Source organism: Somniosus microcephalus, chromosome 9, assembly GCF_052327205.1.
Source record: "Somniosus microcephalus isolate GS21.2 chromosome 9, FLI_Smic_1.0, whole genome shotgun sequence".
Lineage (NCBI taxonomy): Eukaryota > Metazoa > Chordata > Chondrichthyes > Squaliformes > Somniosidae > Somniosus > Somniosus microcephalus.
In genome coordinates this window covers 37419210-37443050 of record NC_140995.1, presented here as the reverse complement: position 1 = coordinate 37443050, position 23841 = coordinate 37419210, and the positions used below count along the sequence as shown (strand labels likewise).

The following is a 23841-nucleotide window of genomic DNA, read 5'->3' as shown; positions in this document are numbered from 1 at the left end:
AGCGGGCAGGAATTTGGACATGAGTCTAGGTTCGGATCGGTCATGGCCCTGTGGGTAGCGGAGCGGGCTCAGGGGCCGTGTAGCCTGATCCTGCTCCTATTTCTTGTGTCTAATTCTGTTAGATTCAGGAGATGGTTCTGTGATAGTGGATTGGCGGTTAGGATCAGATCAGCCATGATCTTATTGAATGGCGGAGCAGGCTCGAGGGGCCGATTGGCCTACTCCTGCTCCTATTTCTTATGTTCTTATGTTCTTATGTAGATGAAAGTATGTAGCGTCTGAGTCATGGGAATTGTCAGGTGACTCATCAGGCTCTGTGTTTGTCTGGAAAGCAGCTGGCTGATTCAGCTCCTGAAGTTACTGTGAGTTTACTGGTTATTTTACTTAAGTAGAGCATTGATACTCTTTATAACAAATCATGGCTACGCCTACTATTCTTAAAGAAATATCGACAGAACCATATTCCTGGATTCCCCCCAATGCTTCCATTCCTAGACACCTCTCCCATTTGAAGAAAACTCTGGAACCGCATTCCTAATGCATCCAAACACCACTACCACCCCTCCTAATACTGCCAAATTCTGCAACCCAGCTTCTGTTTCACCCAGATGCTTGATATGTTTGTAATATCTTTGACAACTGTAAAAGCGCTTTGAAAGTTAAACTGCTGGTGAAACCGTAAAAGGTAAGGTCGTGGCCTCGGGAGAAACAGGAACATAAGAACATAAGAAATAGGAGCAGGAGTAGGCCAATCGGCCCCTCGAGCCTGCTCCGCCATTCAATAAGATCATGGCTGATCTGATCCTAACCGCCAATCCACTATCACAGGAAGCAATGGAAGCGGAAGGAAAGGGGCATGGAGGTGGTAGATTGTACATCCCAAGAAAAGTCCCATTGGCTGGTAAGAGGCAGGAAGCAGGTAGGCTGTGTGGGCAGGAGGCAGGAGTGGTAGATGATTGGTGCCCTCTTCATTCATATATTAATTCATTGGTACCTGCTGCTCCATTCATTCATTAATTGGCTGGTGTCTGCTGGCCCCTCAATTTATTGAATGATTGGTATACCTGCTGTCCTATACAGATGTAGACACCAGTAAATTAGTAAACTCATGGAACAGTACAGCACTTACCTTTGTTGACCTTGTGAGGTAATGAAACCTTGTCCTGCATTGGAGAAGGACCCTGTGTTAGGGAGTTGCCACTCATTACCTGTACCAGTTCCTTCCACATAGTCCAGGCTGCTTTTTGTCATCCATTTTTATCCTGCCCAGAAGTATTTAAATTTGCTGACCCCAAATTTAGGAAGGGGTCAGTATTGGGCTGGTTGGAGGGAAGGCCCGTAGACTCTGAATTTCAAGGCCTAAGAGAACCTATTTATTTACATTATGGATGAATTCAACAATTCATTAGTAATGAGAAGATTTGTTTTATCTTTTGTGTCTTACTATAATGTCTTGCTTATCTCTGCAGCTGTGGTGATACTTCAAAATCTTCCCACCCATTAAGCTCACTGAATCCAGTCTGGCCTGGAGTTTAATACCCCGATTATCTTGAATTTTTAATTATCTTCCAAGCTGCATACATAGCACATGTTCTCTTTAATTGTCCTTTAACAAGGCCTTAGCAAGCAAAAGATTATTTTTATTTAATATTTTGCTCATTTCTTCAAGCATATTTTTGTATCAGAGTAATCCTCAGACCAACACTATTCATGGTGTGGAGATACTGGAGTTGGACTGGGGTGGACAAATGTAAGAAGTCACACAACACCAGGTTATAGTCCAACAGCTTTATTTGAAGTCACAAGCTTTCAGAGCGCTGCTCCTTCGTCAGGTGAAGTGGAGAGATGCATAAAGACACAGCTTATATAGTCTTTATGCATCTCTCCACGTCACCTGATGAAGGAGCAGTGCTCCGAAAGCTTGTGACTTCAAATAAAGCTGTTGGACTATAACCTGGTGTTGTGTGACTTCCAACACTATTCACAGATACAAAGAGGGTGAAATTGGTCTTGAGTGGTAGCACAAAACAGGCGATAGCGAATTGGCTGCCTATTTTACACAGCACCAACGTTCCTGTTGTGTCAGCTGTGGCTCAGTTGGTAGCACTCTCTCCTCTGAGTCAGAAGGTTGTAGGTTCATAGTCCTACTCCAGAGACTTGAGCACAAAAATCTCGGCTGACACTCCAGTACAGTACTGAGGGAGTGCTGCGCTGTCGGAGGTGACGTCTTTCGGATAAGATGTTAAACCGAGGCCCCGTCTGGCCTCTCAGGTGGATGTAAAAGATCCCATGGCACTATTTCGAAGAAGAGCAGGGGAGTTAGCCCCAGTGTCCTAGCTAATATTTATCCCTCAATCAACATTACTAAAACAGATTACCTGGTCATTATCATATTGCTGTTTGTGGGACCTTGCTGTGCGCAAATTGGCTGTCGCGTTTCCTACATTACAGCAGTGAATATACTTTAAAAAAAAGTACTTCATTGGCTGTAAAGTGCTTTGGGACGTCCGGTGGTCATGAAAGGTGCTATATTATTGCAAGTCTTTTCTTTCTGCTAATTTACATGGCCGTGCAGGCCACCCACTGGCTTTTCAATGGAAATAACCACACATGTGGGAAAAATTGAATGGGCCGCACAGCCAGTTAAAGGGCCCCTGCACCAAAAAAAAATTACAGGGAACATTGCACAGCATCCGATTTTCTTTTCCATTTTTCCAATTTCACTCTCAAATTCTATTAGCTCTCTTTACCGGCACTGCATTACTGTTTATCTTTTCATTAAGATTAGTGAACACAGAAAAATACATACCACAGTGAGGAAAATGATGCCAAGCTCTCCTAGGTTGTCTTCCTCCCCAAATGGCAATGATTCCCCTTTAAACTCTGGTTGTACAACAACAACTTGCCTTTATATAAGCACCTTTAACATAGTAAAACATCCCAAGACGCTTCACAGGAGCATTATCAAACAAGTTTTGACAACGAGCCGCATAAGGAGATATTAGGACAGGTGAGGTAGGTTTTAAGGAGCGTCTTCAAGTAGGAGAGAGAGAGGTAGAGAGACAGAGAGGTTTAGGGAGGGAATTCCAGAGTCTAGAGCCCAGGCAGCTGAAGGCATGGCTGCCAATGGTGGAGCAATTAAAATTGGGGATGTGCAAGAGGCCAGAATTGGAGGAGCGCAGAGATCTCGAAGGGTTGTAGGGCTGGAGGAGGTTACAGAGATAGAGAGGGGCAAGGCCGTGAAGATTTGAAAACAAGCATGAGAATTTTAAAATCAAGGCTTTGCCAGACTGGGAGCCAAAGTAGGCCAGCAAGCACAGAGATCATGGACGAACGGAACTTGGTGGGAGTTAGGATACGGAAGATGGGAGGTCAGTCAGAAGAGCATTGGAACAGTCAAGTCTAGAGGTAACAAAGGCATGGGTGAGGGGTTTCAGCAGCAGATAGGCTGAGGCAAGGGCAGAGATGGGCAGTGTTACAGAGGTGGAAATAGGCAGTCTTGGTGATGGAGCGGATATGTGGTCGGAAGCTCATCTCGGGGTCAGATATGATACCAAGTTTACGAATGGTCTGGCTGGCTGACAGGCAACAGCAAGGGCACTGGCAGAGTGGCAGTGGTGGGAGGATGAACACTGTCATCCTGAGAGAGGACAGCAGGTTTGTGCTTCATGATTATTATTTGAATGGCAATAGATTGGGAGAAGGGGAAGTGCAAAGAGACCTGGGTGTTCTTGTGCACCAGTCGCTGAAGATAAGCATGCAGGTGCAGCAGATGGTTAAGAAGGCAAATGGTATGTTGGCCTTCGTAGCAAGAGGGTTCGAGTACAGGAACAAGGATGTCTTGCTACAGTTGTACAGGGCCTTGGTGAGACCGCACCTTGAGTATTGTGTGCAGTTTTGGTCGCCTTACCTGAGGAAGGACGTTCTTGCCATGGAAGGAGTGCAGCGAAGATTCACCAGGCTGATACCTGGGATGGCAGGAATGACGTATGAGGAGAGATTGTGTCGATTGGGCTTATACTCACTGGAGTTTAGAAGATTGAGAGGGGATCTCATCGGAACCTATAAAATTCTGTCAGGCCTGGACAGACTAGATGCAGGAAGGATGTTTCTGATGGCCGGGGAGTCCAGAACCAGGGGTTATAGTCTAAGGATAAGGGGTAAGCCATTTAGGACTGAAATGAGGAGGAATTTCTTCACCCAGAGAGTGGTGAACCTGTGGAATTCTCTGCCACAGAGGGTGGTGGAGGCCAGTTCATTAAATATATTCAAGAAAGAGTTGGATATATTTCTAAAGGCTAGAGGGATCAAGGGATATGGGGAGAAGGCAGGGACAGGGTACTGAATTTGGATGATCAGCCATGATCCCATTGAATGGCGGAGCAAGCTCGAAGGGCCGAATGGCCTACTCCTGCTCCTATCTTCTATGTTTCTATGTTTCTATGAAGCCACTGGCACTCCCCCAGGGTGGCACTTCAGCAATCCTAGTAATCTGTTGGAGAACAAATTGCTGGACCGCTGTGATACCCTGCAGCCCCTTTCCACACTGACAAGTGCAGCCATGTGTTATGTTCGTTGATAACTAGTTGTTTTTATTAAGAACAGCTAGCTTTTGCTAGACACTTTATTGAGCACATGTGGACTAGGTACAGTATCTGTAGAGGCCTCCATCTTGAGTGCTGCCTTGTGGGTAGCCTAGTGCATCCTGGGTAGCCCACTCTTATATACATACAGCACCACCTAGTGTACCATTCCAGAATGACAGGGTACTGATCATTACATCCCCTTTCTTTGAGGTTAAACAAAATCAGTATCAATCAATATCAATCAATAACAACATAAACATCTTCAACAGTCAATACATTTTCAATGTAGTTTTCTTTGTACTCAAAGATTAAGTCTATCAGGCTTTTTTACTTCACGTGTGGATCTTCTCAGCACAGGTAAGTCTGATGTGTTTTCATGAGAGCCTGTATGTGTATTTGTGTTAGATTGTTCTGGTGGTGAGTGACAAGATTCAGTTGCGGCATTGTCATCGATTTGCTCTTCGATAGTCTCTTGTGTTTTTAGGAGGGAACGGTGGTTCCTCCTGAGAATCTGTCCTTCCTCAGTTCTAACAGTGTATGACCTTGGTCCTACTTCCTCAAGAACTGTAGCTTTCCTGTTCCATGCATCTGGATCCTCAATCCTGACAACATCATCCCTTGTCAATGGTTTCAGAGTTTTGGATGACTTGTCATAGTATGATTTCTGTTTCAGCTTCAACAGTTGAAGTCTCTGTCTCAGTTCCTTACTCTGCTTTTCTTTTGCACAGCAGGGTAGCGTGGTACGCAACTTGCGACCCATTAGGAGTTCAGCAGGTGAAGAACCAGAGTCTAAAGGTGAGGCTCGGCAGCTCAGCAGGGCGAGATAAGGATCAGACTTGCTTTCTGTCGCTTTCTTCCGTAGCTGCTTGAGAACTTGAACACCTTTCTCTGCCTTACCATTCGACTGAGCATACAAAGGACTGGATGTGATGTGTTGAAAGTCATAATGTGCTGCAAACTGTTGCCACTCCTTACAGTTGAAGCACGGACCATTGTCGCTAACGGCAATCCTGGGAATTCCATGTCTGGCGAAGATGGATTTCACATGCATTATGACACTGCTTGCTGTGGTGCTTGAGAGCAGCGCCATCTCAGGATAGTTAGAATAGTAGTCAATCACTATTAGATAGTCTTTACCATTTAAATGAAAAAGGTCCATACCAACCTTTTGCCATGGTGCTGTTGGTATGTCAGCTACTATCATTGGTTCCTTTGCTTGTTTGTTTTGGTGTTTCTGACATGTCTCACATTTGCCTATCATGTTCTCAATGTCCTTATTTATGCCAGGCCAATAAACAGTGTCTCTTGCTCTCCTTTTGCATTTTTCAATTCCGAGGTGTCCCTCATGAATCCTTTTGAGCATGTCTTGACGAGAGCCTGTGGAATGACTATTCTGTTCTGTTTTAGTAATAGTCCACTTGCGACACTCAATTCTGACCTTATGTGAAAATATTTTGGACAGGAACCTTTTGGCCAACCATGCTGAATGTTCTCTATTACTGTTTGTAATACTGTATCTTTTACTGTTTCTTCTGCTATTTGCTTTGATTTTGTGTCTGACACGGGCAGTGCAGCAGTGACCATACTCACATGAACATCCACGTCTTCTTCAGTAGAGCTCACATGACTCATTGTGGGTGCTCGGGATAGTGCATCTGCTAACACTATGTATTTGCCTGGTGTGTAGATCAGTTCAAAGTCATATCTTTGCAGCTTCATCATGAGTCGTTGAATCCTTGGAGACATCTCATTCAGGTTCTTTTTTATGATGGCAACCAGTGGGCTGTGGTCTGTCTCAACTGTGAAGGTGGGAAGTCCATATATGTAGCCATGAAACATTTCTAGTCCAACTACCAAGCCTAGACATTCCTTTTCAATCTGGGCGTATCGACACTCAGTATCAGTCATAGACCTGGAGGCATAGGCAACAGGCTTCCAATCTTCACCCTCTGCTTGTAGCAAGACCGCACCTAAGCCATCTTTTGATGCATCCATTGACACTTTGATTCTTTTTGTTGGGTCAAAGAAGGTGAGTACAGGTGTGGTTGTCAGCACTGTTTTGAGGTTTATCCACTCTTGTTCATGTCTTTCTGTCCATGCGAACTCATTTGTTTCACGTAGCAGGTCTCGCAGACAGGCTGTCTTGGCTGACAAGTTAGGAATGAACTTTCCAATGAAGTTTATCATCCCCATGATGCGTAGCACTCCTTTTTTGTCAGTGGGTCGGGGCATTTTCAGTATGGCATTTACTTTTTCCATATCTGGCTCTATTCCTTTACCAGATAGATTATCTCCTAGGAAAGTGACTTCCTGGATGCCAAACTGACACTTGGCTTTGTTGAGCTTCAGTCCATTCTGGCCTATGCTCTGTAGCACTTTAGTCAGTCTCTCATTGTGTTCTTTCAGTGTGGAGCCCCAGATGATGATGTCATCAACATAGACCCGAACTCCTTCCAGACCTTCAATTATGTGTTCCATCGCTCTATGAAAGATTTCAGATGCAGATATTATCCCAAAAGGCATTCTGAGGAAACAATACCTGCCAAATGGTGTGTTGAAGGTACAGTATTTGGTGCTCTCTTCATCCAGTTTTAGTTGCCAAAATCCTTGTGAGGCATTGAGCTTTGTAAAGTATCTGGCACCTGACATTTCACCGGTGATTTCTTCTTGCTTGGGAACCTGGTAGTGTTCACGTTTTATGTTTGCATTTAAGTCCTTTGGATCCATGCATATTCTTAGATCATTGTTCTTTTTCTTTACACATACCATGGAGTTAACCCAGTCTGTTGGCTCTTCGACTTTCCTGATGACTCCTAGTGTGGTCATTCTGTCCAGTTCATTCTTGAGCCGGTCACGCAGTGGTGCTGGAACCCTTCGTGGAGCATGTACCACTGGCTGAGCATCCTCCTTTAGCTGGATCTTGTAAGTGAATGGTAGAACTCCAAATCCTTTGAACACATCCTGGAAATTATTCACTGCAGAATCCACCGAGTCATCTGGTCTGCTTATGGCACAGTTTATACAGTAGACTCTCTTGACCAGTTCTAAGTCCTCACAAGCTTTGTCACCCAGTAGTGAATCAAGTCCTTCAGCCACAACAGAAAACATGAGATGATGCACTTTGTCTTTGACTGTCACTTTAAGTCTGCATACACCTAAGCTATCTATTTTCTGTCCATTATAGTCCTTCAATAGTACTGACTTTTTCTGTATTTTGGGCTTTTCTTTCATATTGTTAATGTCACTCATACTGATTAAGTTTGCTTTTGCCCCAGTGTCTAGTTTCAATGTAACTAATGCTCCATTTACCTGCAGTGGGATCATCCATTTGTCCTCTTTTACTGCATTAACTTTATGTTCAGCATTGTTAATTCCTGAGGGCTGCACATTTTCTGTGTCCTTTTTGATATTGTCACATGACACCATTCCTACAAAACATGTCTCACTTAAATCAGTGTCCTCAATTACATTAACTTGTTGCCCTTTCTTAGTTTTTACTTTTGAAAAGCATTGTTTGGCAAAGTGATTCTTTCCATGACATTTTGTGCACATTTTTCCAAACGCTGGACATTGTTTTAACTGGTGTTTGTAACCACAGCGTTTACAATTAAAAATTCCTTCCTCCGATTGCTTTTCACTTCTGTTCTGCCCATGTTTCTTCCCCTTGTAGGACACAGCACCGACAGCAGCACTTACTGCAATCACATCATCATTGATTTCACTGAAAGTCTTGGCATGCTTTTGAGCTAGCTCGCTAGCTTAGCATATTTTCACAGCAATTTCCAATGTTAGTTCGGTTTCTCTCAACAGACGTTCCCTGACTTTTTTATCATGAATACCAAACACAATCTGGTCACGAATCATGGATGCTTTCAGCTCAGAGAAATTACATGTCTGTGCTTTCAGTTTCAGATCAGTCAAAAAGCTATCAAAAGTCTCATTTTGCTGCTGTGTCCGAGAACAGAAGATGTACCTCTCATAGGTTTCATTCTTTTTGGGAGAACAATGTGTATCAAACTTTAGCACATTGTCTAATTTTTCTCTGTTCTCCTCTGCATTAAATGCAAATGTATTAAATACCTCTATCGCCTGTGGGCCTGCAACCGTGAGCAGCAAAGCTATTTTCCTTGCGTCTGGCTTTGTACCGTATCCAATGGCAGCAATGTAGAGTTCGAATTGTTGTTTAAAAGTCTGCCAATTGTAGTCGACATTTCCTGTGAGTTTCAAACGCTTTGGTGGCTTCAAATTCTCCATGTCGCGTTGCACAATATTCAGCAGATCTTACCAATCCTGGTACCATGTTATGTTCATTAATAACTAGTCGTTTTTATTAAGAACAGCTAGCTTTTGCTAGACACTTGATTGAGCACATGTGGACTAGGTACAGTATCTGTAGAGGCCTCCATCTTGAGTGCTGCCTTGTGGGTAGCCTAGTGCATCCTGGGTAGCCCACTCTTATATACATACAGCACCACCTAGTGTACCATTCCAGAATGACAGGTTACTGATCATTACACTATGATGGCAGCAGTCTGAGCTAATGTGGCAGCAAGCTGAGCCTGAATGAGAGCAGTCTGAGCTTGCATGACAGAAGTCTGAGCTTCCACTGCAGCACTCAGATGTTGGTTGGCTTCTGCTTATGCTGCAATGGATGCTGAGCCATCAGCAATCAGATGCTGCATGATGTTTGGGTCCAGAAGTGCACTAATGGAGTTGCCTATCACTTCCATGCTGGAAATCATGGGCTCCAAGCTCTGTGCAAAGCCCTGTGCAATGTTGGTGCTGGACTCCTCCATGCTCCTTGACATTGCACTCAGGCTTTCTGGCAGATCTGCCAATATAACAAGCATTTCATTGTGCATACCCGTCAGTCTTCTTCTGTAGGTCATCCCATCGAAGTCCCCATCTGAGTTCTCTGCAGCAGAAGTCATGTGCGACCTCACCCCCCGGGAAGCTGGCACCTGCGCTACCCTTTCCTTCTGCCCTGGCTGCAGGTCACTCACCATGTGCAGATTCCGCCTCTAACCTATCCTCTAAAGTGCACGGAGTATCAGTATCTGAGCTGGTGGCTGCGAGTGTGAAATTGAGTGATGGTACTGTGTCTTCATCGTCAGTGTCTTATTGCTCTTCAATTTTCTGCTCCTCCACCAGTGCCTGGCCAGGTGGCAGTTCTTGGCTGTCTGAAAGGAGAAAGGCACAAGGATAAAGTTGTGGTGAGGGGAGGGGGGTAAAGCAAGAGGTGCATGCTTACACCATGTGCAGTTTGTAAATCAGAAGAGATTGTGGGATGAGGGGGAAGTGGGATGTGAGAAGGAGGATTACATATGAGGATACCATCATCTTGTATTGTTTCAGCCCCGCCACTGGCCACGGGCTCAGCGATGGCCCTCCCAATAATGGCCAGCAGCGTCTCCTCCATTGGGGTAAGGTTATGCAGGCATGCCTGTCCCCTGCCAGTTAGGTCCTGCTGCCTCCAGTTGTGATCTACCTTGTCCTGCAAGGGAAAGGGAAGGGTGTCAGTGAGTGTGGTGCAATGTGTTTGGGTGATGTGCCTGTCATGGTTGAATAGCTGGCAGTGTGTGCAAGCTGTGAGATGTGAGTGCAATGGTTGCAGCAGTGGTAAATGTGTGAGAGTGAGGTGAAGCTATGAATATGAGATATGAGTTGTGTTTGTTAGAGATTGTTGGTAGGTGAGTGGTGGGGGTGTGGTGCATTCAGCAGTGGCTGAGGCTAGTGGTGCAGATGGTATTTGAAGATGAATTCACTGATCTTGACCACTCGTGTGAGGTCATTAAACTTCTTCCTGCACTGCATCCAGGTCCTTGGAGCTACACTGCTGGCATTGACCATGACGGCTATCTGCTCCCATTGCCTTTTCCGAATTTGCCTGGAGGGCCTCCCGGCCCCCTGGCCCCCTGTGGAAACAGGCCCCCTCTCCCTCCTGTCCATCTCCTGCACCAAGGCTTCCAGTGCTACATCTGAGAACCTTGGAGCCTGCTCTCTCCCCTGTTGTGCCATCCAATGTTCCCTGTAATTTTTTGTTTGGCTGCACGGCCCCTTTAAGGGGCTACGCAGCCCATTCAAACTTCTGCGTATGAGCTTTTTTTCCATTGAGAAACCAGCAAGCGGCCTCGGGAACATTGGTGCAATCAGTAATACTTTTTCCTGCTCATACTCCGTTCCCCAGCCAGTTGAATCACCTGCTGCAGCTAGAATGCACCTCCATTTTAAGCGGTGCAGACTGCCTTTAAGAAGTAGCGTCTACCTTTAATTGGTGCTAGCCTTGCACGAACTTGGACCCCCCCTGCTGAGCGTGCAGCCACTTAGCAGCACGTTCAGCACTGGGCTGCATGCTACAATCATATTAATCAGCAGGCTGCATGAAGTTGACATGCTACCTGCATTAATTTGAACGGGTGTGGGTTGATCCTGCTTCACGATCCCCTTGCCTGTTTTCGGGGGCAATCGAACTTCTAGCTGAATGACTTTGGCCTTCCCAATATTTAGTTGGAGGAAATTTCTGCTAATCCAGGACTGGATGTTGGACAAGCAGTGTGACAAAACAGGTACAATGGAGGGTTCGAGAGAGGTGGTGGTGAGGTAGAGCTTGGTGTCGTACATATGTGATAGTAGAATACTAATGATGATAGTGACAATTCAAGCTATTTTAAAGACATTGCCATTTAACAAAATGGAAGATTCACATGTTTGTAAAATGCGTTGCTACATTTGTCTTAACAAAACGAATATACTGCAGATGCTGGAAATCTGAAATAAAAACAGAAAATGCTGGAGATACTCAGCAGGTCAGGCAGCATCTGTGAAGAGAGAAACAGAGTTAACGTTTCAGGTCGATGACCTTTCGTCAGAACTGGAAAAAAGCAAGAAATGGAACAGATTTTTAAGCAAGTGTAGGGGCTGGGAAAGGGGGGAGAGGATGAAAGAACAAAAGGGAAGGACTGTGATAGGATAGAAGGCAGGAGAATTAAAGAGACATTAAGAGATATTCAAGGCAAAAGGAGATGGTAATGGAACAGGTTAAGAAACAAAGGATGGCTCTAGATGAAGTGTAAATTGCGCTGGCAAAATGAAAGACAGTTGCCATGTGGGAGAGAAGAACAGAAGGCACAAACAAAAATTGTGGATAAAAAATATATATATGATGATAGGAGCCGAGGTTATGACCTGAAATTGTTGAACTCTATGTTGAGTCCAGAAGGCTGTAAAGTGCCTAATCGAAAGATGAGGTGCTGTTCCTCGAGCTTACGCTGAGCTTCAGTGGAACAATGCAGGAGGCCGAGGACGGTGAGGTCTGAGTGGGAGTGTAGCGGAGAATTAAAGTGACAGGTGACCGGAAGCTCGGGGTCCCCCTTACGGACTGAACGGAGGTGTTTCACAAAGATCTACGTTTGGTCTCCCCAATGTATAGGAGACCACATCGGGAACAGCCCCATATCTTTCGATTAAGCACTTTACAGCTTTCTGGACTCAATATAGAGTTCAACAATTTCAGGTTATAACCTCGGCCCCTATCATATATATATTTTTTATCCACACTTTTTGTTTGTGCCTTCTGTTCTTCCCTCCCACATGGCAGCTGTCTTTCATTCTGCCAGCGCAATATACGCTTCATCTAGAGCCATCCTTAACCTGTTTCTTAGCCTGTCCCATTACCATCTCCTTTTGCCTTGAATATCTCTTAATGTCTCTTAACTTCTCCTGCCTTCCATCCTATCACAGACCTTCCCTTTTGTTCTTTCATTCCCCTCCCCCCTTTCCCAGTCCCTACACTTGCTTAAAAATCTGTTTCATTTCCTGCTTTTATCCAGTTCTGACGGAAGTTCATCGACCTGAAACGTTCACTCTGTTTCTCTCTTCACAGATGCTGCCTGACCTGCTGAGTAGCTCCAGCATTTTCTGTTTTTATTTTGTCTTAACAATGTTCATTTTGTACATCTAATCCATTGAAGAGCAACATCAAAAAGTGAACAGCAGCATTGATTTTAAAACAACATTTAACAGCTGGTAGTACTTTTTAGTGTAAGAACAGATGCTGTACATTGATGCGACACTAATGTCCATAATGACTCACATTTTTTTCCTTTCAGACTCTTGAGATGCATTTTCAGTATTGGAAGTTTTATGATGTTACCTTCATTGTTGTATCTGACAGTGTAAATCCACTCCAGCTGATCTGAGGATTCTTTTTCCTGCCATTTTCTGGTGTATTCTTCCATACCGTGTGCCAGTGTTTTGTGTTCTGTTAATAAAAACACATGTGTCCATGGCATGGTAAATAACTTGCACTGTTTTTCATTTTCATTCATTAACTTTTTCCTCCTTGGAATTACGCAAACTAGTTGCCTTTTTAATCGTTATTCCATTCTTGCATCCTACCAAGTAACATTCTAACTAATGCAGTGGAGACTGAGCAGGAAGTACGACAGAAGCTACAATTAAAGGGGTAAGTTTTAAGGAGGGGAGAGAGGTAAGCGAGGTCTAGGAAGTGAGTGACAAACAATAGAGTGTGGTGGCTGAATGCTCTGCCACTGATACTGTAGTAGAGGAGGTGCAAGCTAAGATGTAGGGCTGGAGAAGTTCAGAGATAAGTTAGAATTAGACCATGGAGGGTGTGGAGATGAGGCTGAGGATTTTAAAATCAATGGGCTGGGAGACAGTGCAGGTCATTAAGCACAGGGATGATGAGTATGCAGGTTTTTGTGTGGATAGGGCACAGCCTGCACAGTTCTGGGTGAATTTGAGTTTATCTTGGGTACAGCTAGAGAGGGGAGTGAGGAGGATGTTGGAGAAATTGAGTTGAGGCAACATAGGTATGGATGACGGTTTCAGCGACAGAAGGCATGAGATAGGAGGAGGAAATATATGGTCTTGCAATAGATAAGATGTGGGGTTTGAAGCTCAGTTAAAGATCGGGCAGGACACTGAGGTTGCGCACCTGCGGGTTCAGTCTGAGAGAGTAGCTGTGGAGGAAGATGGAATAATGAGGCATGATGTTTTTAGCAGGACCCAAAAAGAATGGCTTCAGTCTTGCTGATGTCGAACCAAAGAAAATTCTGGCTCAACCAGGACTTCATATTAGTTCAGCTTTTGTACAACATGTCATTGATCAAGACTTAAAGACAGAGAAGTAGAGTTGAATGAAATCTGACACCATGATTGTGGATGAAGTGAGGGCAGCAATATAGATGAGGATTGGGAAGGAGCATATCAGAGGTGACCACGCAAGCACCGGAAGAAAGCCAAATGGAAGAGATAAATTGATGTGTTGGGACAAGTAAAAATTGAACCAGGAGAGGTGAAGGAGTGTGGAATAGCCAACCATGTCAAATGCCTTACAATAAATGCTGGCCTTGCCAGCGACGCCCACATCCTGTGAGTGAATTTTTTAAAAAGCTAAGAAGGGATAACACATCAAGGTGATGTTTACACCAGATATGGCCACCAGGGAATTCTGTGGATCTCACACCCTCCCTCCCATGAGACCCTCACAAAACCCCCTTCCTGCTACTTATCTGGAAGCTGGGGGGTGGTGGGGGGGCACAACCCTTGGACACCCGATCTTCTACTGCCGGCAACCTCTTCCTGGAATGGGCGGGAGTTGAAATGACAGCATTTAAATGAGGCCCATTGGTTAAAATTGCCATGGGCTTCTGCTGCCTCTGGCAGGTGGCAAATTCACTCACAAAGTGGTTTCCAGCCAGAAGCTGCTTCAAGTTAAAATCCACCCCAAAAAATAGGCAATTTTTTTGTTGTTTGAGTTATAATAAGCTGCCTGAAATACTGGTCTTCTGCTATTTTTCTGTTATAATAGAATTAGCAGTTAATTTTTTTTAAACTATCAGATTTTTTTCTGCACTGTAGTAAGTCTAGACTTTCCAAGGAGTTACTTGCAAAGCCTTGTGTTCTGCATTTGTCCAGATCAAGAAAACACAAGAATTACTGGCACAGATCCTCCATACATAGTGCAACCTTTCTTGTCGTAGCGTAGCCAAAGAGCAAAAATAGTTCAAATGCTATTGCAACCAAAAAGTCCAATTCTGTTTCTGTAACATGGGAAATTTCTTTGTAGGGGCACAAATAGCTGTAACAATGATCTTCCATATGAAGTATCTGGGCTAAAAATTCCAGAGCGCTGGAAACTTGCCGGAGCCACCGCAGTTACGGACCGCTGAAGTTATGTAGGGGGGCATCTTTTAGCTGGTTTATGGTAATTTACCTTCCTTTACCTGGTTTACGGTAATTTACCTGGTCAAGCAGCCTTTTTGTTTCACAGACTGAGACCAAAACCAATCAGCGGTTTCGAATCGCGAAACCCACCCTTCCAGTTCTGACTGGAGGAACTTATAATTAATGATATTAAAAACAGACAAATGATCTGGATGTAAGAAAGTCAAACTTTATTAACTAAATAAACTACACCACACGATCAGTGTAATCACGGTAAAATTGCTTGGCTAGGGGAGAAAAAATGGGCATAACGAGGGAAAACGACTAAAATCACAATTTTAACGAAATCCCCACTTTACTCCCACCCCTTAAGCCTATCCTAAGTTGCCTTGTGGAAGGTCAGAAAAATATATGCTCACCACTATAATGCTGGCTCCGTGCCCTACGAGATCTTCACTGTCCCGTAGTAAAGAAAACACCCCAGTGTTTTAAAAGTAAACTGCTGGTGTTTTTACTTCTTCAGACAGACTTCCACGCTGTAGAGAGAGGCACACGGAGGCAAGCAAGAGAGAGAGAGATGCTTCTCAGAAGCTATTTTTATATACCCCAACTTGGGGCCGAGATGTTCCCGCCCAAATCCAAGTTCATCTGGGCTAAAACAAAAGGATCCAAACCGTCCCCTATTGTCTGGGATGGGTTTCGAATAAAGCTTGGAGTGGTTTGAATGTGTCTTCATTCTAGGGCCGAAATGTTCCCGCCCAAATCCAAGTTCATCTGACTAAAACAAAAGGGATCCAACTGCCCTATTGTGTAGTAATGGGTGATTCAAACCCATTCAATTTTAAACTGTTCCCTTCCTCAGTTTGAGTGTCTTTTTCAAAAGTCTGCACTGAGCCTTCGAACCATCTCCATTCACCCTGATGGGTTTTGAATGGGGCTGTATTACTATGTAAACAGAAACCCATTCATTGTGGTCACTCGAAACCGCAGCCTCAAGTGGTTTAATCCCTTATGTCAACAAGGTAGCAGTTTCCTGTAAACAAACATCGATTGTCTCTGAAGGGAAGGGAAACTCCCTTTTTTGATTGACAGAATTTGACTGCCATTGCTTGATCCTCTCATTTTCACAGACACACACGCCTTTGTCCTTGGCTATGCTTTCTGATGGCCATTTTTATCCCTTTGCAATTTACACAGTTCAAAACTCAAGAGTACATTTTTTAAATAAAATGTGCTGTCTTAAAGTGTGCGAATTTTTCCACGAAGTTACTCGATTCCGGTGTTATCTATGTGCTGCCCAACTCAACGCAGCCCCCCTGTGATTCTGTGTATGTTTTAAACATTGTCCAACCCAGAGGCAATTTCCACGATGTAGATTAATATTTCCCGATCTTCGGGGACTGAGGGGATTTTTGCGAACCCCTACAGTTAAAAGCACTGGCAGCACCAGTATATTGGTGCTGTTTGCTAATTAACATTAGTGCAATGCTAAACTTACTGTGTTTCATACGATAGTCTCAGCAGGAGGCCCAATGTAGCATGCTCGTAGCGTTCCTGGAGCAAGAACAGCCTTCTCTTAAAGCAAGGCTGTCATTTCAGAAAGCAGTGCACCTTAAAGGAGAACTGCCTTCTAACATGAAAAATGTTCAAATAATTTAACAATAGGCAGTTTTTAGCCCTTAGAGCTCAACTACCTTCTGAAAAAAAATAAACATTAAAGATAATTCCCAAATGGCAGTCTTCAGTTCTTAAAACCTTCTGCACCTAAAAAGTTGGGAAAACTGCTTTAGCACTAACACAAATGGCTCAGCAAGACAGGGAAGGGGCACCCAGGGTCTCCCATGCAGCACTCCAGTTTTGTGCAGGGGGTCAACACTGCAAGTGAGGTCCTCTACCCACAGGGGCCAGGAGGCCCTCCAGGAAGAAGGATGTGGGACCACATCATCGAGGCCGTCACCACCAGCAGTGTCGCCCCCCATGACCTGGCTCCAGTGCCCAAAGAAGCTTCATGACCTCAGACCAGTGGGTCAAGGTCTGTGAATGCATCTTCAAAAGCTGTCTCCTACTAACTACACCACCAGCCTCACATACTTCTCAATGCATGACTCACCCGCGCCCCCTGCCCCCAATCACTCACCTACCAACAATCCGTACCAAACACGAGGCACATTCCAAACTTCACCTCGCCCCCTTGGAGAACACAGTGCTGGCCATTTTTGGCAAGGGCATGGCTAAGCCCTTGGCCAGCGACGGGGCTGAAAGGATACAAGATGCTGGTATCCTCATGCGTTATCCTCCTTCTCGCATGCACCTCTTGCTTTCCCGCCCTCCCCTCACCACAACTCCACCCTTGTGCCTTCCTCATTTCACACACCCAAGAAATGCAGCCTGCCCAACCAGTGGGTGACCAAGAAGAGGGAGAGGAGAGTGAAGAAAAAGAAGAAACACCCATCATCACTCGATTTCACACTCCCAGCCACCAATTCCTCAAGGTTGACCAGCAAGGCCATTTGCAGTATCTCCCACTGAAAGTCAGCAGCCTTCCACCAGCCATGCTGCAGCCACTGGGGTAGCACTGCGTGACTTCAGTAGGATAGACAAAGGCACACATAAGATTGCATAAGAGTGATTAGTTGATTTCTTGATGTCATATTGGATGGATAGATGTACAAAGTTGGATTGGAAAGTTTGCTTTGTGGTGGTTTTTATTTCAGCATTGTGGCCAAGAGGACGCTGTGATGGTCAGTAACAGATGGAAGTTAAGGTTTGGGACAAATGTTGAAAGGGGAATTGGGGTTGGGGTCATTGGTACCACAGGTGGATGATTCTATCCCGGATATCGATACAGATTAACAAGGCCACAAAAAAAAAAAACCAGGCACTAGGGTTTAGTTCTAGAGGGATAGAATTGAAAAGTAGTGAAGTTATGCTAAACGCGTATTTGGTTAGACCACACTTGGAATACTATATACAATTTTGGTCGCCACATTATAAAAAGGATAGAGGCACTGGAGAGGGTGCAGAGAAGATTTACCAGGATGATACCAGAAATGAGAGGGTATACCTTTCAGGAAAGAATGAACAGGCTGGGTCTCTTTTTTTCTTGAATAAAGAAGGCTGAGTGGTGACCTAATTGAGGTCTTTAAAATTATGAAAGGTTTTGATAGAGTAGATACAGGGAGAGTGTTTCCACTTGTGGGGAAGAGCATAACTAGAGGCCATCAATATATAAGATTGTCGCCAAGAAATCAAATAGGAAATTCAGCAGAAACTTCTTTACCCAGAGAGTGGTGAGAATGTGAAACTCGCTACCACAGGGAGTGGTTGAAGCGAATAGTATAGGTGCATTCAAGGAGCGGGTAGATATGATATGAGGGAGAAGGGAATAGAGGGTTATGCTGACAGAGTTAGATGAGGAAAGACAGCAGGAGGCTCGAGTGGCGCATAAATGCTGGCATGGACTGGTTGGGCCGAATGGCCTGTTTCTTTACTGTATATCCTATGTAATTCTATGTAACATCATGGCCAGAAAGGGGCTGTCTGTGTTGCATCCTTCCTTCTGCTTCCTCGTCTTCTGCTTCCTCCTCTTCTGCTTCTTCCTCTTCTGTGTCTTCTTTTTCTCTCTGCGAGCGAATGCTGGAAATCTGAAATAAAAGCATAAAATGCTGGAAATACTCAGTAGGTCAGGCAGCATCTCAACCTGAAACGTGAGCTCTGTTTCTCTCTCCACGGATGCTGACTGACCTGTTGAGTATTTGCAGCATTTTCTATCTTCTCAGAGGCCTTCCATTACCATCCGAGGCCTTGCAAGCGTTCAGCAGCACTCCCAGCACTCCATGCATACCTCAGAAACTTTTAATATCTATTGCACCAAGCCACTGCTTCAAGAAAATATTAAAAATCCAGTCCAAAAGCATAAATGCAAACTTACCTGAAAGATGTGTGTGTCCCTTTAAGAAGCACTGACAGCATCTCTGTAAGTATGCTGCATGCTCGCTTTTTAGAGCAAGCCATACTTAGTGCAAAGATCCAAGTTCGCAGAGCGTGGCATCAAGTCGGCGTAGCGTCATGCTTCCCAGATTTACATGTCTAGGGCCAGCGCTGCTAATAGCAGTGCTGTGGCCCTCACCAAAATGGCAGCCACCGAGTTCCGCGCCAGAGGCAGGCACAAGTGAGGTGTCCGCCATTTTTTTTCACGAATCTGCCAGTAACAGGTGGCAATAAGTAACCGAATCTTTCCTCCTTTGTATTTAAATAAAGCACAGAAATTGTTGTTGCTGTTAAGCCAGCAAAAATGCAAGTTGAAGATAGCTGGTTAGCTCTTATGTACTGCTCATTTTGTGAACACTCCAAAATTGCCCCATAGTGAAAATCAGGATCTGAGTGTTGTAGTGTCCCAGGCATGCAGCGGCCTTATTAAGTTTGCTGTTGCTGACAGAATACCTTGTTAACAACTCAGCACACTGAAGGCCATATTTTCCAGTGAGAGGATGGGTCCTGCCAGCGTGTAATGTGTGCAAGAGCCAGCAAATCAGGCAGCGATCCATTGTGCTGATCCTTGCTCCATTAGCACTGCCCTTTTATATATGCAAATTTCATCTACAGGTGTTAATATACATTGAAAGATGGTAATGGTACCTAAAGTGGTTTTTTGACTATTGAATTTTCATTCTACCAATACCTATAAGTGATAGTTCATATTTTTTTACTTGTTTTGCTTTTTAAATTATTTCTGATGTCAGAACACGTAATAAACAAAAATAGCCATAAATACTGCCTGCAAGATCACAAGTGAACCGATTCCTATTGATGCATTTACAGGAACTCAGCATGACTGGAAAAATGTAAACACAAAATGTGTATCTCACAATTCAAACATTTACTGCAACTCAGGAGTATTTCAACGTTTTTCCAGCTAAAAATGGTCGTTGAGCCTGTGAATTTTGGGTTGAGGCTCTCCCATGTGTGCCGGTCCCTATATAGGATTGGGCAACTTTTAGTCATCTAGGGCAGTCCCCTGAAAGCATCATGTATATATTAAAATCAGGGTCTGTGTCTGGTCCTTTTGCCAAATTGAATGCTGGGAACGCTGGATACGTTCATTCTTAAACACAGTCACAGCCTGGCCTTCTTCTCCCCTGTTGCGTTTGCAAAGATAATCCAGAGGCCGTATGTAGAACTCAACTCATGTCGCTTTTAATGGCTGATGCAACCACACTCTTACAGGCAAAAGCAATCGAATACCTATATCCAATGTCAGACATAATATAACGATAACAGCACTATCAAACTTCATGTGCTCAGGCCAAGGCAATCGAGTACCTATCCCCAATGTCAGACATAACATCCCCCTCTTGCCAGTAGAGACATTCCCTCAATCCATTACCCATCCCACTTTGTCACAACACATCAGCCCTCTTTGCCCTGACACGCTAATAATCATTACCTGAATGAATAATTCAGCACCAACTAAATACACTCTTCCCTGTATAACTCATACCTCCATAAGTAACAAAGTGCCATATCAGTGTACAATCTATTTTAATACAATATTGTAAATTGCAATCAATCGCCCTCCTCTTTCCCAACAGCGTGCTGCCCCTGGATGCGCACTCATGCCTTTTTATCATTTATTCTTGTGCTCCTTCTAAGTGTCACCTGAGGTACTAGATCATGGGAGGTGGTTGAATCTTCTTGCTGTACAGAAGGATCATAGGATGGGGGTAGCCCTTGTCACATGGCTGCCTGCTGTATCTCTGGAGGGTGCTGCTGGGCAGCCTGGTCTTGCCAGCCATGTTCCGCTGATGTGGCGTTCCGAGGAGGAATGCCGGAGGTTTGGCAGACACTGCTGTCCTGAGAGGCAGCAGAATCAGGCACATGGACTTCAGCCATTGCTACTCCACTAGGCTCTAGATGTGTAGTCCCAATGGTCAGTGCCATGACTGGTCCAATGGCTACTATCAAATCCTGAAAGCCCTGAGACAGAGCGGTTGCCACGCTCTGGAAGCCATGATTCATGCTGTGCTCAATTCTGTCCCCTATCACCTCCAGCATTGCAGTCTGTGCTTCTGTTGAGGTGGTGGTACCGACTGGTCCTTGGCCGCTGCTTTGCTAGGGATTTGATGCAGATTCCAATGAAGTTGCCACATGCTTCATTGATGCCTGCAAGAAAGAGAAAGCTTCTGTAATGAGAGATTCAAACCTGTCAGTTACTGCACATCTTCAGAGATTGACCTCAGAGCCTAGATGTAGGTACAATGTTCTTCAAACATCCTTTTCAGACGTGCGACCATGAGTTAGCAGTTGAGGTGTATTTGCCAAGCAGCACGGAAGAGCTGAAGTAAGAGATGTGGGGGAAAGAAGTATTTAAAGTGGAGGAAGGGGTATTCGGCTTGTGCATGCAAATAATTGGTATTTGGGCGCTGGGTAGCCATAGTGCAGAGTACTGATTTAAAGCTGTCCTTAACTAGAGCGCAATGGGAAGGGTTAGTCATGCAAGTGTTGCTTTAAGAGGGTGAAGAGCATGTTGGTGCCCAGAGTGATCAAGGAAGAAAATGAACGAGCGTTCATTGTGCTACCTTGCTTGCCCTGGTAAGGACATTGAACAGTTTCCAGCACTGGCTTGCAGTCCTGGGAGGTAAGGGAGTTGGAACTCTGCCAGTGCTACCTCCCTCTTTGCAGGACGAGATACATCCCTGGCAGGCTTGGTAGCAACCACACTCAGGAGACTCCTGCTTTCAGTCTCCCCAAGGAGGGCTTAAAGGTATGCATCAATAAAGTTTTGTGTTCTTCTCCTGGATGGGGCCCGGTCTTGTTGCCTCTGGGTACAGATGGTGCTTGAATGGTCATTATTCAGTAAACATATAATAAAATGATTGCTAAGACATGCAGTGAAGTTATTTGAGAATGAAGTGAAAGAACCAAACATTGTTGCTGTCTTACCTGGTTGTCCTCCAGTCTGCTGCTAAAGAGTGTAGCGTAGACTGTATTTTCAGAAGCTGCGCAAGTGTTTCCATGTAGTTCAGCTGCTTACACCTGTTTTACGTGGGCTTTACACCAATGACTGCACCAATGGTAATGCAAATGAGTTGACACAGGAAATTCGTGTGTAACTTCCGCTGCAAGCCTCCAGCAGGCACACAGAACTGGAGATTCTGGACCATAGTTGTAATAAAGTTCTCTTTTGCTGGGGAGCAAGGGGAGGAGGAACAGCGCTGAATCCCTGCTCAAGCTCTCACAAGGTGGGGCATGAAGGGTGGTTTAGAGATCTGTGGAGCAGTGATTCTGGCAAGGGCCAGAGGTGAAGGCACGTGATCTGCAAGTGGTGTCTGGGCTTTGTTGTAAGTGTCACTGCTCTAGATCATAGGCAGCGTGGTAGCTTAAAGTTTGATATACTGATGATGCACAGTGATGAAACAAAGGCTAATGTCTGCACTTCATGCAACAAGTTCACAATCTGACTGGGATCAAGCAGAAGCTAAGCACTTCTATTATATTAAACAAAGGATCATGGAGGGAGAGTCACATTGGCTCTCATACATCTCTTGGACTAGCAATGACAAAGCAGGTCATCTTTCCACTCTTGATCAGGGAACAGTGAAGTGTCTGTCTGTCTTCAGTGTTCACACTGAGAGCAACTGAAGATGAACATGTATCTCAGTGTGTGTGTAAGAGTAGAAGAATATGATTAAAGCATAGGAGAAAAATTAAAGTTTTACTGTCTCTCCCCAGGCCTCCCAGAAAAAAAATTCCAGAGACAGCAAGTATCAAGGGATCAATAACTCACTTTAAAATGCAAAGAGCATAGGATTTGCATTAAATGCACGATATGGAAAACACCAATAAAGCAATTTTATGAGAATTAAATGATTTTGTCAAGGGAATCTAGCACGAGACAGAGTTAATTTTTGCATAAAAACTTTAGTAATTCATTGCTTCTTATATCCTCTAGGAGAGAACTAAATGCATGTTTCCTTTCCCTCAAAGCTTATAGTTTTAACTTATTTTTACCTAAACGCTATGAGACTTTTCCTTATTTTCAATGGCAATGTATTGTTGTTTTTGTAGACAAAAACAACAGAAAGTCTGTATTGAATTGAACTTAAATCAATGCTGTATGGTATTAACAAAGAATAATTTTACTGTATGTTTCATTATAGGGTATTCCTGGAATGCCAGGACATATTGGACCAATGGGACACAAGGTTTGTATATAACTTAAAATAACAAGTTTTCTTCTAACTTTTATTTAATATAAACTGATTTTGTCCCAATTAATAATGTTACATTAGCAACCACCTTATTGGATCACTACATTAATATTTTAGAACAGTAAAATGTTCATCTAAAAAAAAAATTATGCTTGAGAATGTGACCATAGATAGATTAAGAGGAAGGCTGGTTACATACAAACACATTGAACCAACCCTTCCTAAATTATTTTTGCCTTGTACAAATATGCAACATAATCACATCATCTAAAATATCTATGCAATATTGTGTTACAGCTATACATAACTGTATTACCATGATTAAATGTATGCAGCACCCTACAGGTCACTGGCATTAATTTATTAGAGGAGCAAAAATGAATTGTTAGATGGTCCCATATATGAGACTATTGTACCTAAGTTCTTTTTTGTGTCCTTGTGTTCATTATACATATTGGGCTGGATTTTCATTGAGGAGGCGGGTAGGAGGCGGGACTACAACTTTCAGGGTTGTAGTCCCGCCTCCATCGAGTTCTAGCCAACCCATGCGATTTTGACTTGATTGACCTTGTTGAGCCCGCCCAGCGGGCTCAGCAGGCCAATTAAGGGCCACCCGGCAACAGGTGACGTCACAGATTGAAATTTCATCTGTCAAGACCTTTTGACAGATGAAATATCAGCGTTTTACAGCTGTTTGAAGCTGTCAAACACTGACAATCTGTACTACAAGTTAATTCCTTCCTCTCAGGATTAATTAGAGACCTCCCCGGAACAGAAAGCTGAATGCTGCAATTTTTGGCAGATTGCGGCCATTCTGCTTTCTGTGCCAGTGAGATGAGGGACTCCCAAGACCTGAA

The 23841-nt window shown here is 44.1% G+C and overlaps 1 protein-coding gene across 1 annotated transcript in view; it reads left to right on the top strand.

The window, feature by feature from the left end:
* col21a1 (collagen, type XXI, alpha 1) overlaps positions 1-23841 on the top strand; it is a 639396-nt gene that overhangs the window by 421520 nt on the left and 194035 nt on the right. The window contains exon 18 of the mRNA XM_085996520.1: positions 22934-22978. Coding sequence (XP_085852646.1) covers positions 22934-22978 — 45 coding nt within the window. The remainder of the gene's footprint in view (positions 1-22933; positions 22979-23841) is intronic.